The 14,579-nt window shown below is 36.2% G+C and overlaps 1 protein-coding gene across 1 annotated transcript in view; it reads right to left on the reverse strand.

Annotated features, from left to right (window-relative positions):
• TMEM135 (transmembrane protein 135) overlaps window positions 1-14,579 on the reverse strand; it is a 264,007-nt gene that overhangs the window by 60,851 nt on the left and 188,577 nt on the right. The window contains exon 6 of the mRNA XM_006069758.4: window positions 13,902-13,948. Coding sequence (XP_006069820.1) covers window positions 13,902-13,948 — 47 coding nt within the window. The remainder of the gene's footprint in view (window positions 1-13,901; window positions 13,949-14,579) is intronic.

Raw genomic sequence — 14,579 nt, forward strand, 5'->3', positions numbered from 1 at the left:
CACTAGCTGAGTTACACACACGCCAGAAACCAGCTCTGTTTATCCCCAAATGTGTTTATGTCATTTGTATTTGCTAATGTAATTACGTAACTGACCTACATATTACATAAACCGAAAAGGAAAAAAGTTCTTTTTCCATGGAAACTGAGTTTACTGTTTTGGAAAGCTAATACCTTATAAGTATGATTTATACAACAAAAACAACTCAGAACTCCAGCTGGGGAACTCAAACAAAATGCCTTGGTAAATGAGCAGGTAATTTGTGGGTTGCTAGGTTGAAATGAAGTACTTAACGTACACATGTATGGGTATCTTGGAAATGCTGTTAGTAGAAACAAATCTCATGGCGCTGCTGTGAGGACAGCTTACCCCGAATAGCTTCTGTCCCCTCAGCCTGGACATCAGTATGAATACACACAAAGCCGAATTGCCCTTACTGACCCACAGGCCTACAGTGAGACACAGGATTGACCCAGCCAACTTGCTTGTTCCATGGCACTACAATTTTACGGCTGCTGTTTACATATTAGATGACTGACACAACACTGTGCCAGGAAAAACTATTAATAGCATACAGAGCTCCTACAAATCAGCACAAAAAACTAAAAAATAAAGAATGGGAAGAGGGATGCAATCAAAATGACAAACCAATGAAAACACATTCCAGCTCACTAGTCATCAGGGAAATATATAGCAAGGCAGAAATGAGGCATTACCTTTTAGATTATTTGATTAATAAGATAAACATCATTGACAGGAACTAAAACTGGGAATCAACAAGTACTTTTGGAGGGAAAGTAGATCCGTAGAGCCTTGTAGGGCTTACCAGGTGGTGCTAGGGGTAAAGAATCTGCCTAGTAATACAGCAGACAGAAGAGATAAAGGTTCAATCCCTGGGTCAGGAAGATCCCCTGGAGGAGAGCATGGCAACCCACTCCAGCATTCTTGCTGGAGAATCCCATAGACAGAGGAGCCTGGCGGGCTACAGTCCATAGGGTTGCAAAGAGCAGGACACAACTGAAGTGACTTAGCATGCAGGCAGGCACATAGTGCCTTTTACAATGGACTATCTGGCAAGATTTGTCAAAATTAAATATATACAGCATATCTGACCCAGAGAATACATTTGTAGGTAGCTGCCCAACCTACAGAAACATTAGAACATGCATACAAAGATATTTTTAACAGAATGTTCACAGTTGCACAGTTTGTGACTGGTTGAAAAACTACAATCAGTATAAACTTTAATAGGACTTAAAATACTATATAAAGGTTTATATAATTTTTTGCAGCAATTAAAAACAATGAGGTACATCCATAGACAGTGATATACAGACAGAACCTTAAGATATACTATTAAATAGAAAAATACTGAAGGAAATATGTAATACGTGATCCTATTTTTTTTTTAAATAAATAGAGCCATAGATTTGTATTAAAAAAATTCTGGCAGGATATATGCCAAAATGTTAAGATGGTTTCAAATGAAATAAGAAGCAGGAAGAGGCAGTTGGATAAAGGGGGAAGAACTTTCACTTTTTACTATACACTTTGATGCTATCTGAAGTTTTTGAAAGAACTTAGTAGTGTATTACTTGCACGATTAACACATTCTTTAAAAACAGAGGAGACGTGTTAAGTTTTAGATCAGAAAAGTCTCTCATCAACTCACCTGCTGAATAACAGACTCATCGTTTTTACCCTACGTAGATAATTTGCAGTTAAAATTGGGATGAAAAAGTAAACTACATATTAAAGTGCTAGAAGAAGTTGATGCTGAGAAGAAAGTTAAGACAGAGAAAAGGAAACCTCATAATCTTTAGGCACCTAAAGTGATTCTATGAAGAACTGTTTTCTATTTCAACTGAGGAAAGGACTTCAGGGTAAGCCTGTTCCCTTTTATTAGAGACTGTGGGATATTTGGGGGAAACGTTCTGACCCTACATGCCATGAACCACTAAAACTGGTGTATAAGAGAAGAAGAGGGGAACTTCTCTGGTGGTGTAGTGGATAAGAATCAGCCTGTCAATGCAGGGAACAGGGGTCTGATTCCGGGCCAGGAAGATTCCACATGCTCCGAAGCAATTCAGCCCACGCACCGCAGCCACTGAGCCTGCGCGCCTAGAGCTTGTGCTCAGCAACAAGAGAAGTCCCCGCAAAGAGAAGCCCATGCGCTGCGACTGAGAGTGGCCCCTGCTTGCTGCAACTAGAGAAAGCCCACACACGCCAACAAAGACTCAGGGCAACCAGAAACATTTTTTAAATAATTTTTTTTTTAAAGGAGAGGCAGAGGGATTAAATACTCAGATTCTTTTTCAGTTACAGATTTTAGGGGAGATTTTTATCATTTATTTCTTGATGTGACTTAACAGCGTTGCGACTCAGAATGTGACCCCAGTGCTAGCAGCCCTGGCATCACCTGGGAGCTAAGAAATGCAGATGCTAACACCCCAGCTCAGATCTGCTGAATCATAATCTGCATTTTTAATAAGATTCCCCAAATGATCTGTATGCATAGTGACGTTTGAGAACTCCTTTACAGCCATTGGGGCTTCCCTGATAGCTCAGTTGGTAAAGAATCTGCCCCCAATGAAGGAGACCTGGGTCCAATTCCTGGGTTGGGACAATCCCCTGGAGAAGGGAAAGGCGACCCACTCCAGTATTCTGGCCTGGAGAATTCCATGGACTGTATAGTCCATGGAGTCTCAAAGAGTCGGACACAACTGAGCCGCTTTCACTTTCACTTACAGCCCTTACATTTGTGATTTGTAACAGTTTACATTTACATTTGTAACAGTTCATGTCCCTTGAACATTAACAAGTACCTGCTTCAGAATCAGTAAAAGAAATGTTTCATTTGATAACAAAACCTTTCTTTCCCATCCTTATACATACTATTTCTGCTTTTCCAAATAATAATAAAAAAGTAACAAATTTTTGAGGCCTGTATTCTTTCAAGGTGAAAGCCACATTAGTCCAGGTCTCACTCATTCACACAATTCTTCTAATAATAAAATGTAATAGAAGGCTATAAGAGATGTAAGCTAAAATCCCAAAGGCATAGATAATAACTTCAATTAAGTGATCAAAAACTTGAATGATGTTTAAATTGTTGCTGCTGTTGCTAAGTCACTTCAGTTGTGTCCCACTCTGTGCAACCCCATAGACAGCAGCCCACCAGGCTTCCCCATCCCTGGGATTCTCCAGGCAAGAACACTGGAGTGGGTTGCCATTTCCTTCTCCAATGCATGAAAGTGAAAAGTGAAAGTGAAGTTGCTCAGTCGTTTCCGACTCTTTGCGACCCAATGGACTGCAGCCTACAAGCCTCCTCCGTCCACGGGATTTTCCAGGCAAGAGTACTGGAGTGGGGTGCCATTGCCTTCTCTGTTTAAATTGTTAGGTCCCAGGTAATTTCCATAGGATTGGTCACCTGTAATGAATCTCCCTACATGATTCACACCAGTAGAAACATGATTCATACCAGGAGATAACTGCTGGTGATTTTACAAGACGAGGTGAGTCTCATCTTTCTTAAGAATCCCTGAAAATATCTTATAATGACCCCCTGCAAGGAAGGCTCATCCAAAATATCAGAATTGGGAATGATCCAATCCAAAAGGCATTTTTTAACACTCAAGGAAGAAACAGAAGTCAAGATAGCAATTATGCTTCTGATACTAGAGCTTGATGTTTTTGTGATAGAAGAAATCAGACAAGATAAGCTCAACTGCTCTCCATCATGTAACTCTGAATACCATTCTTCCTCTGAACATGCCTAAGGAGCTCAAAACCATAAGAATTACATACTCCATTTCAGTGAACAAATCACTTTAGGAAGCATTTCAGGGCAGCTAGGATTCACAGGTCCTGGACAGTAACAAGCAACTTACCCTCTAAGGCCTGAGGACCCAAAGCTATGTTCTTTTACTCTGCATTTTAGGACAACAGGAACATGACAAACCAGCCAGCGCTCAGTCACCAGCAAGGCCCCACCAGGACAAAGGGGCTCTGTGATTGACAAGAGGATACAAAACAGGGAGGAGACCCACTTTTTCCTTCCTCTAGGGAAGACTCTGGATGAAATTTTAGAACTTAAAAGCTTCTCCCATTTCCACTAGCTCACCTTGCAAGTAAACACCTTCCTGGTTCAGTGACTCAGTCACACATTGAAACAGAATCTGTGCTGAAAATTGATAATGGTAGAAAAACATTGTTTTACTGTGAATTTCAGCTCATGACAGCTGTGATGTCCAGTAAGCTGTCACTGGACTGGCGTAGCGTGAAAAGCAGTCTCCATACATGGGTGTGCTATTTGAAGCTGTAAGGATATAGACTGCAATAAATCCAAATATTCCCAGTTCTCACTATCTGTGATTTTGTTTTAAGAAACACCTACAATAGATCATGAAAGAGGAAAAATACAATATTATATATTATATTATATATATTAACGTATATTATATATATGATACGATATTATATATTATATATATGATATGATATTATACAAATATTTCAATTTACTTCTATGCCCTGCTACTCATTTCAACAATTTTCTATGTCAAGGGCAGTGATTTTGAAACACCACCCCCAAAATAAACAGAAAATACAGCAAAATTCTTCTTTAAAATATCATCAATATCAATATGTAATCAAATGTAATCTAACAAATATATACCCAAAATATAATCAGGTTGGGACGTGATAATTTATATTTTCAAAGACTGTAAATATAATTTCCATTCAAACTAAAATGGAATGTATTAGCAGTGGACTTCATAGATATTTAAAGTGCGTTCTGGTGATCACTTTAAATATTCTGGTGATGTGTGACGTTTTATTTTGATCAGCAGTAATGCATCAGACTTACACTTGAGAATATATTCACTAAAAGCCAAAACATTTCAGGCAAATAAATTTATTTCCATTCTCCAATTTTGTTTTCCTCCAATCAGTAAGCATGTTTGTTATTATACCTCTGCATATATTTCTGAAATCAGTCTTCATTGGCAATCTCATAAGACTTTTTAAAAACTGTACTCTTCCAGTGTTCAGTTCAGTTTCGTTCAGTTGCTCAGTCGTGTCCAACTCTTTGTGACCCCATGAATCACAGCACACCAGGCCTCCCTGTACATCACCAATTCCCAGAGTTCACTCAAACTCATGTCCACCGAGTCAGTGATGCCATCCAGCCATTTCATCCTCTGTCGTCCCCTTCTCCTCCTGCCCCCAATCCCTCCCAGGATCAGGGTCTTTTCCAACGAGTCAACTCTTCGCATGAGGTGGCCAAAATATTGGATTTCAGCTTCAGCATCAGTCCCTCCAATGAACACCCAGGACTGATCCCCAGATGTTACTACCAAGTAAAAGTACTTTGGACAGCAAGGAGATTAAACCAGTCAATCCTAAAGGAAACCCTGAATACTCATTGGAAGGACTGGCGCTGAAGCTGAAGCTCCAATATTTTGGTCACCTGATGCAAACAGCCAACTCATTAGAAAAGACCCTATCTGGGAAGGATTGAGGGCAGAAGGAGAAGATGGCATCAGCAGATGAGATGGCTGGATGGCATCACCGATGCAGTGGAGATAAACCTGGGCAAACTCCGAGAGATGGTGAGGGACAGGGAGGCCTGGCATGCCATAGTTCATGGGGTTGCGAAGAGTTGGACACAACTGAGCGACTGAACAACAACCAAGTAGAAAAACACCCAAACTCATAAGTACCAAAGGCAAATTTCAGCCTTATTAGGACAGTGTTGTAATAATGATCTCATACATGTCTGTGGCTTCCACTGTAGCTTCCTCATTGCTACCCGTCTAATTCTAAAGGGTCTAAGAACTAAGAATATGCATATTTTAAACTGCAGTTCTGACAGTTCTGGAAAGAGAGGTGGCAAGCTTTGCGGTGCACGGGTCCGTCATCCTCCATGGGAGCACTCCTCCCTAAGGTACACCTTAGAACAAGACAAGTCTCCTGATGCTCTCTCTCAGTACACGCCTACGTGCCCACAAAAGCAGTAACATCCCTGAGAGGTAACACCCGGAGGAAAGCAATGCATTTCACACGAGAAACACCATGCCACTGTGCAACAAAGATCTATTTCCAGGTCAGATTTTTTCAAATAATAGCTTAATTGATAAAATTAGCATTCAACTCACTATTCAAAGGGTATCATTCAATGAGTTATTAATATATGCACAGAATTGTATCGCCATTATCATAATTACTTTTAGAATATTTTCAGCACCATAAAAAGGAAATACCAATTAGTCGTCATTCCCCATAAGTCCCCTAGCCACAGGAAACACAAATCTACTTTCTGTCTCTCTGGATTTGCCTATTCTGGACATTTCCTATTGATGGAATTATACAATATATAATCTTTATAGTTCAGAATTAAATAATAAATATAGCTAACATTTACTGAGAGTTTACAATGTGGCAGTCATTTAATACTGCCAGTAAGCCCATGAGGTAAGTATTGTTATTATCACCACTTTAAGATGAAAAACCTGAGGCCCAGAGAGGCTGAGCAACTGATCCATGATCACAAAGAACTTAGATGGACTGGGGGTCTGAACTGATACCGTCTGGCTCCAGAGTTCATGCATTCAACCAAGTCTGCTATCCTAGAGTACCCCTTCATTAGCTCGAGGAAAACTCCAGTAGAAAATACTGGAAACAAAGAGCCAGGCATGAAGACAACAGTGAATTGCAGCGCTCCTTATAACTGGTAAAACAAGCAGGTAAAACTTAACCGCTTCCAGTATGAGTGCTTGTATTAGCAAAGTCCAGTCTAAGAACTTTCTATGATCAGTAATAAATGTCATTTTTACTCATGAAAATAAAGTTGCAACAAGTTTTTGAAAGGCAACTGACCACTTCTGACCTGATTGTGTCCCATTAAGTCCTTTAGTAACTGCATTTTCAGTTCGTACCATTTCTCCATTCGCTATTACCGTTTGCCTTCTAACAAAATCAATAAACATTTATATATATTAAAATTTTTTGAGCAGTTTCTTTATCTAGGCATGGGTATCTCAAAGGCTAACAGGCAAAAAGTGAAAATAGACTTGCCACAACTTTCATCCACAGATGGAGCCCATTCACTGAAGAGGGAGAATAATTTTCTCCTCCCAAAAATAAAGTCAGGTAACAGTCATAAGCTTTGCATTCTCAGAGGAAGTGATTCACAACATTTATGAACCCATGTTTTCTATTTGCTTTGAAGAAAGCAACATTCTCCATACTGTCTCTTTTCATTAGACAGGTTTTGTATTTTTTGCTAAGCTGACTGGTTTTATTTGCCAATTATGATAGTACCTTGTTTCACCTGAATGTATCTTTTGAAGAATGCTGGTTTCACAAGTCCATGTCTACTCACTAACAATTTATCTTTCAGGAATGACAATGACTTCAGGAAGCCACAAAAAGCACTAGATTTTTCTATTTCCTATTATTTCTATCAGTCCTCTTTCACTTAAACTGTGTGAAACTTTCAAACAGAGCTTCAGTTTCCTCCCAGTTGGTTGTTTATCGTAATATCTCTCAGATAAGTAGGTTTCATGAAGCTTTCTAACAGAGCTTAACTTTCCTCCCGGTTGGTTGTTTATCGTGATATCTCTCAGATAAATAGGTTTCACAATCTAGCCATCTATGCAGACATTTTGGACTGGATCCTAGACCATTTCTCTTTTCTTTCTCATTCTCCAATGTGCCAATCTCTCTTGCTTGTGCAATCTTCTTTTATCCACGTAAGCTTTCTCATAATCCAGTTTCTCTTGATGGGCTTCGCAGGTGCTTATGGTAAAGAATCCGTCTGCCAATGCAGGAGATATAAGAGGCGTGGGTTTGATCCCTGGGTCAGGAAGATCCCTTGGAGGAGGGCATGGCAACCCACTCCAGTATTCTTTCCTGGAGAACCCATGGACAGAGGAGCCTGGCGGGCTACAGTCCATGGGATCGCAAAACGTCAGACACAACTGAAGCGACTGAGCATGCACACACCATCTCTCTTACCTCAATAGATGAATAAAGAAGGAAAACAAAAGAAAAACCCTTAATCCTATAACAATTTTTCCCATCTTTATTCTCTCGAACTCATTCTGCTTCAACACCTCACATTTTTTACTTTTTTTTTTTTTTTTTTTTGGTTGTGCAGTGCAGCTTGTGGAATCTTAAGTTCTCTAACGAGGGACTGACCTCAGGGCCTCAGAAGTTAGAGCTTGGAGTCCTAACCACTGGACTGCCATTTTCTTCTCTTTATTTGAAAAATGTTTCCCAACTTTATTGAGAAATAATTGACAGATACCACTGTATTTAAAAGTATATAACATGGCACATTTATCTCTCAATCTATTATTTCAACTCAACTACAGAAATTTCTCAACAGGTTACCACTGAAATTTCTCAACCAGGTTGCTAGAGCAAAACGAACACTTCTTTAACCCTTACCTTACTGGATATATCTACAGCATAAACAGTAAATACAGTTTCATTCCTCAAATTCTCTACTTTAATTAACTATCTTCCCTAAGTTTAAAAACAACAAACACTTCTCAACTCTATTTTTACTAAAATAACAATTACTGTGCTAGGTGCTCACATGTATTAGGTCCAGCAGTCTTTCACACTGCTAGCAGTTATCCATTACTGGGGCAAAACAGCTTTTAAAATAAATGAACTAAACTAGAATGGAAACTATACAAATGTTTACATGTAGTAAGGTTATATATTATTCAGGGAAATTTATGTGTGTATATGCACAGTCACAATTTAAAATATAGTTCTTGTTTTGAGTGACATCCAAAAAAGTTGGAAAGACATCGTTTTTTATGTAATGCCCACAATCCTACCTATGAGGTCCATATAACAATTTACACTTTTTAATAATGAAAAAGCTAAGGTATACAGAAGTTGTATAATTTGTCCAAAGTCAAACTGCTCGTATGACAATCAAGAATAGCCTCTGTTTATCTCATGAACTCCAAATAAATGATATCTGTATTTCCCTATGTGAACGTCTTAAAGGCAACTCAATCTCAGTGTTTACAAAACTTGTATGTAATTTCCACACTTTTCAGTGTTTTGCTCTTCCTCCTGTTTTAGATAAATTTACTCTTCATCAGGTCATGATCATAACCTTCAATGATGCCCTCACCATTTCTCTGCTGAATAACTGCCTTGGTGTCCTCCCATTATCTGGTACTATGCCCCCTCAAAACCCCAATTCATTCTCACTCAGCATTGCTGGAACTGATCTCCTTGAAATAAAAATTTAATTATTTAAGACAAGTTCCCCGAAACCTGAAAGAAACTCTTAAACTCCAAATGCCATATATAATTTTCTAGATTGGATTTTTGTGTCATTTTAAATAATAATTTAAAAATACAGAAACTTACTGATATTTAAAGGGTTTTTCAAAAATCAGTAAATGGCTGAAAGACCCAAATCAAAAGTTTTTACTAGTTGTTATTTCAAAGATATTAAGTTTATGTAAACAGATTTAAAGACAATCAGAAACATCTTTCACTCAAGAACTGTAGGTTGTCCAATCAATAAATAGTGTTGCTTTCTAAAAAAAAAAATCTACATCCATATGTTGAGACTAATGAAATATTATAGCTTATTAATGTTGGCCTCCACAAATTCATGGAATAGCAGTCATCAAAACTGTTCCTAAGTATGTATAAAACACAACCACAATAAACTTTAATTTGCACTGGTTTTTAACTAAAAATCCAACGTTTATAGCAGATTAACATATGTCTGCTGTGAATCAGTCATATACAGTCTGTAGATTATCTGCTATGACAACAAGTCTGAGCTGTTCAATCTACATGTTTAAACAAATTGTTGGATTTGTTGCTGCCTTTGCATAGGTGGAAAGAATTTCTAGCTAGGTACTCACTAAGATGGGATCAAAGTTGTCATAATATGCTTTATGATACAATTTTAAATGAAAGAAAAATGAAACTGGATTACTTCATTTTAAAAAAATATTAATATTTTTAATACACAGATCACTATTGTTGACAATAAAACAGGTAAAATAACATTTAAAAGTTGTGAGCAGGATTAAGCATAATAGTTTTGTTGCACTGTCTTACTGTTGATTTTCTCCTTTGTTTCTCAAAACAAGAAAGAGCAAGTGGTTCAAAAGAAACTATTTTCTCCACATTGACTGTTGGGAAGATCCTAAGCAAGCCTGAATCAATAATTATGATAAACCCTTTTACCTGAAAAAAAAAAATGTACATTTCTTTACCCACATATACGCTCTTGGAAGTAAAGAAATACCTTAAAGAGATGCATTTGACAAAACAGTCTATCAAGTTTTCGAGTACGACTTCTGCTTGGTCTGAATTGATAGTGACAGACATGCTCTCAGGCAGTCATGACAATAACATACAAAATAATATAATGCTTAAACAAAGAAGGCAAAGTGGTTATGAATAATGCCCACTGGAACCGTATAGCGAGGCTTTGTCTTTCAAAACACTCTTTAAAATATTGTACCCTGATTCATATCAACCGACAGCTGGATGGCCAACTGGCTAAGAACTGGAACAAGACTAGAACTTTCTGTTCACATATTACCTTCCCTCCACCCACACCTGTGAAGTGCTCCCAGAATTTCATTCAAATGTAAGCTTTATTTCTGGGGTACCAATTAAAAATCAACACCACCATGTATGATGGGGTTTTTAAAGTGTCTTTAATATTAACTTCTCATTTTGGTATTAAATTCTTATTTAAATGCTTCCTTCTCTGCAATCACCCTCTGCATTTTTCATTCTTCTAACTTTATTGAGGCTTTCAATGGCTAAATCAAAGATCTTTCTTGGTAAAGGTCACATTGCGCTTGAAAATATGTGGGTTATTTTCAAATACCTTTTGATATTGATTTCTAACATAATTTCACAGTGACAAGAGAACAGACTCTCTATGACTTCAATACCTTTAGACCATGAAATTTTTATACCTTGTTTTATGTCCCTGGATATGTTCCAGTGTCTCCTAGTTTATGGTCTATGGGAACTTGAATAGAATTTGTAGCTACTGTTGTGTGAAAGCTGTATAAATTTTAATTATGTTTAATTGATTCAGTGTTTTTCAGGCTTACTAAATCCTTTGACCTTTCTGTATATTCATTCTATTAATTTTTGAGAGTTTGATATTGAAACTCCAACTAAAAATCTTAATTTATCTACTTAAAAAAATAACTGTAATATATAGTGGAACTGTATGTAACTGTTCTGTATTTTCCAAGTTTCCTGTAAATATGATACCATACTTTCATAATTTTAAAAAAATAAAAAAGATAAAAAGAGATCATCATATATGGGATAACATGAAAAGACCTATACCTATAAAATAACTAAGAGCTATGCAAAAGTAAGATATTTTCACTACATATTTGAATAACCATGGTTTCAATACTATGAACACTCTGTTGTTTTTTAAGTAAATTCACTTTGTAACTATCACATCCTATGTCACTTTAAGAAAATACTTATGGAACTACTTCCTAAGTTCTTTCTTTAAAAAAACATAAAATTGGCAAATTTTCTCTGTATTGAAATGGGGTCTCATTTCCCTTTTTCCCATTTATGGGTTAGGATAAAAACACAAGTTGACTCATTTCTAACACAAAATGTTTCCCTTATCCTCTTCTTAGTAAAGGTTACCATAAATGGAATCATAGGGACAATATTATTTGATATTTACTGATCTAATTTTATGCAATTAGAATTAAAATAATTGTTAATAAATGGAATAAATAAGTCCTAAGATATCTGTATTTATAATAAAGCTGAATTTCAAAAACAAAATATTCTAATACAATTGGACTTGCTAACTACTAACTTGTTTGTACATTCCAAACACAAGCTAGAGTTCAGACAAACATATAATATTGTTTTCTTTGGTTGCAGTACATTATAAATGGTTTTATTTTACCATTTACCAAACTTCTTTTGTTGAGTTATTCAAACTAACTTCTGCCAAGAACACTAGGAATTTGGTGATAGTGCTCCTTTTTGGAGAAAAACAACCCCTTTCCTCAGAAAATGGAAAATGTTTATCTTGGCACTAAAACCTTGTATTGAGCCTTCTGGAAAGTATTTTAAATTGTTGTTTTTAACCTAGACTTTGTGACTGAAACAGGAAAAGGTTCCGTAGCTCTGCACCAAAATACATATTTATAGGCCTGATTTTCCTTCTACACCAAAAATACTAGTTTGATGGCAGCAGTTTTCAAAGTACAATATCCTAGGGCCCTGACTAACATTGGGCCCGGTCGGTATATTCAACGCAATTTTTTTTTAACCTCAAAAACTTCTGATGACTAAGAAATGCTAAACGTTGATCAAACATGCTGTCTTAAAGTGCCATATTGGGAAGGACTGTTTCACTTAACAACCTGGGTTTGGTAGGAACTCTCACACACACAAAAAACTTTACTTGATATTGTACTTTCCTCCTATGCACGCCAAGAAAAGATATGTTTCTAAGTTTTTATCTCTTTTTTTTAACATCTCTCCTACTAGGTATCTTCAGATTAGACAGAGGATAAAGATAAACTACATGAACTTGTAATACTGTCCTAATAATGCATCTTAATACAATTAAGGTTTTAGAAACTGATAAAATGAAAGTCATTGTTCTTAACTCCCATACCACACCCCTAAATTACCAAAATATAAGAAAGCGACTATAGGAGTTGTAAAGTATATATGAAAGTATGTTAAAAATAGTAGGTCATATGATTTCACAAATGCCCCCAGGTAGCTGCAATGATTTCTCAGTCACTAATAACCGACATAAAATACCATGCACTCCATTATGAATAAGTCCTCCCCACCTCAAAAACTTCATCCATTTTTTTTCCTTCTAATAGCCTGTCCGTCCTTTACATGAAAAATTAAAGCAACATCATCATTTTATATTTGCATATAACATTTTTATAATGTCAAAGGAAGTTAAAATTATATCACCATGCTTATCAAATATTTATTAGAACGTTCTAACAGGAAATTAGTTGTTTAAACATTCTGCTATGGTTGAACTGTCTTATTTAGGTTAAACAAAAAAGATATCCATCAAATACATCTCACTAAAATCCATAACTGTCTTTGTCAATCATTGTAAATTTTAATTTTAAAAGACTTGTACTTCCTGCTGTGATTGAATTCTGCCTATATCATGAAAAATTAAGAAAGAAGTCTATTCAAATGAGTGTAATAAGAGTGAAACAAACAGGAATTACTGGTGTTACTTCAAATGAAAGAGTGGAATCTTCCTAATCAAAACTCTTACTCCCATACTGTTGTGTTTATGCAACAATGCCAGACACCATATTTATTGGTGTTACAGGTTTGAGCCATTCTAATGCTCCCCCACATTCCTGAGAGTCTCAGTGTCAATGAAAAATACAACTCTGACATCACAAACTAACTTAATGCTTTACAGACGGTGATTACTGTGATAGGTTACCTCTGCAAAAGACTTAGATCAAGCCTTACCATCACTTTTCTCTCATTTAACCTTGAAATGTTGATTGTTTTATAAAGAGAGTGACGAGTATTTAAAATGAGGGCCAAAAAAGCAAAATTTCACTTATCAAGATCTGAAGACTATTAATTTATATATTCAGCTTTCCAACATGAACTTATAAGCATAATCTGAAAAAAATCACATCTTCCTTCCCTCTCTTTCTCTCTTCACTAAGAAGCAGTGACTTATCTCTCACCACTCCAGAAAACAAAACAAATCAAACAAAAATTCATGTCATTTGTGGGGAATAATAATTTAGAAAACACATTAGTTATACAGATGATTTTAAAATTGCCAAGGAAGAATATTTTTTCTATTAAAGTAAATAGATAGAACATACCTGAAAAAGAACATGTACATGGCAGCTGTGATGCAGAACAAAAGGACCTATAAAAAGGAGATAATGCATTACTTGCAAGAGAACACTGACATCATCATTTGTGTGTCTTATCAAAGCAAAATACCCACTATTAAACCTTATACCTGAAACAATGAAAAGGTGTACAAAACCAGTCATATACATATCACATTCCCTACCTTTCAAAAAGTTATATCAAGGCATAAATGAGTCTGTATATTTACACATATACAAATAAATAAAACTACATAATTATACAATATATATGTTTGTGTATATACACATATTTAGATATAAACACTATACATACATGTGTGCATGTATATAGATTCAGTAGAGGGTAACAGGGTTCAAAAAAGAATAGCCAATTTTTAAATTATATCTAAGAATTCCTGAAGAAGCAAGTAACCCAAGAACAAAGACAATGGCTTTTATAGAGTGAAGTCAGCAGAAAAATCATAAAGCTATTTTAACTTTAATCATAAAGCTATTATTAACTATTATATCAAGATAACCAGATTTTAAAATATAAAACACAGCCCAGTTGACAACCAATTATAATCAATAAGAAAGCCCCCTAAAAATATAATCCTCCTGTATGGGATATAGACTCTCTACTAAAAAAAAAAAAAATTCCTCTAAAATCAAGCAACAGAACAC

This window comes from Bubalus bubalis, chromosome 5 (assembly GCF_019923935.1).
Source record: "Bubalus bubalis isolate 160015118507 breed Murrah chromosome 5, NDDB_SH_1, whole genome shotgun sequence".
NCBI lineage: Eukaryota > Metazoa > Chordata > Mammalia > Artiodactyla > Bovidae > Bubalus > Bubalus bubalis.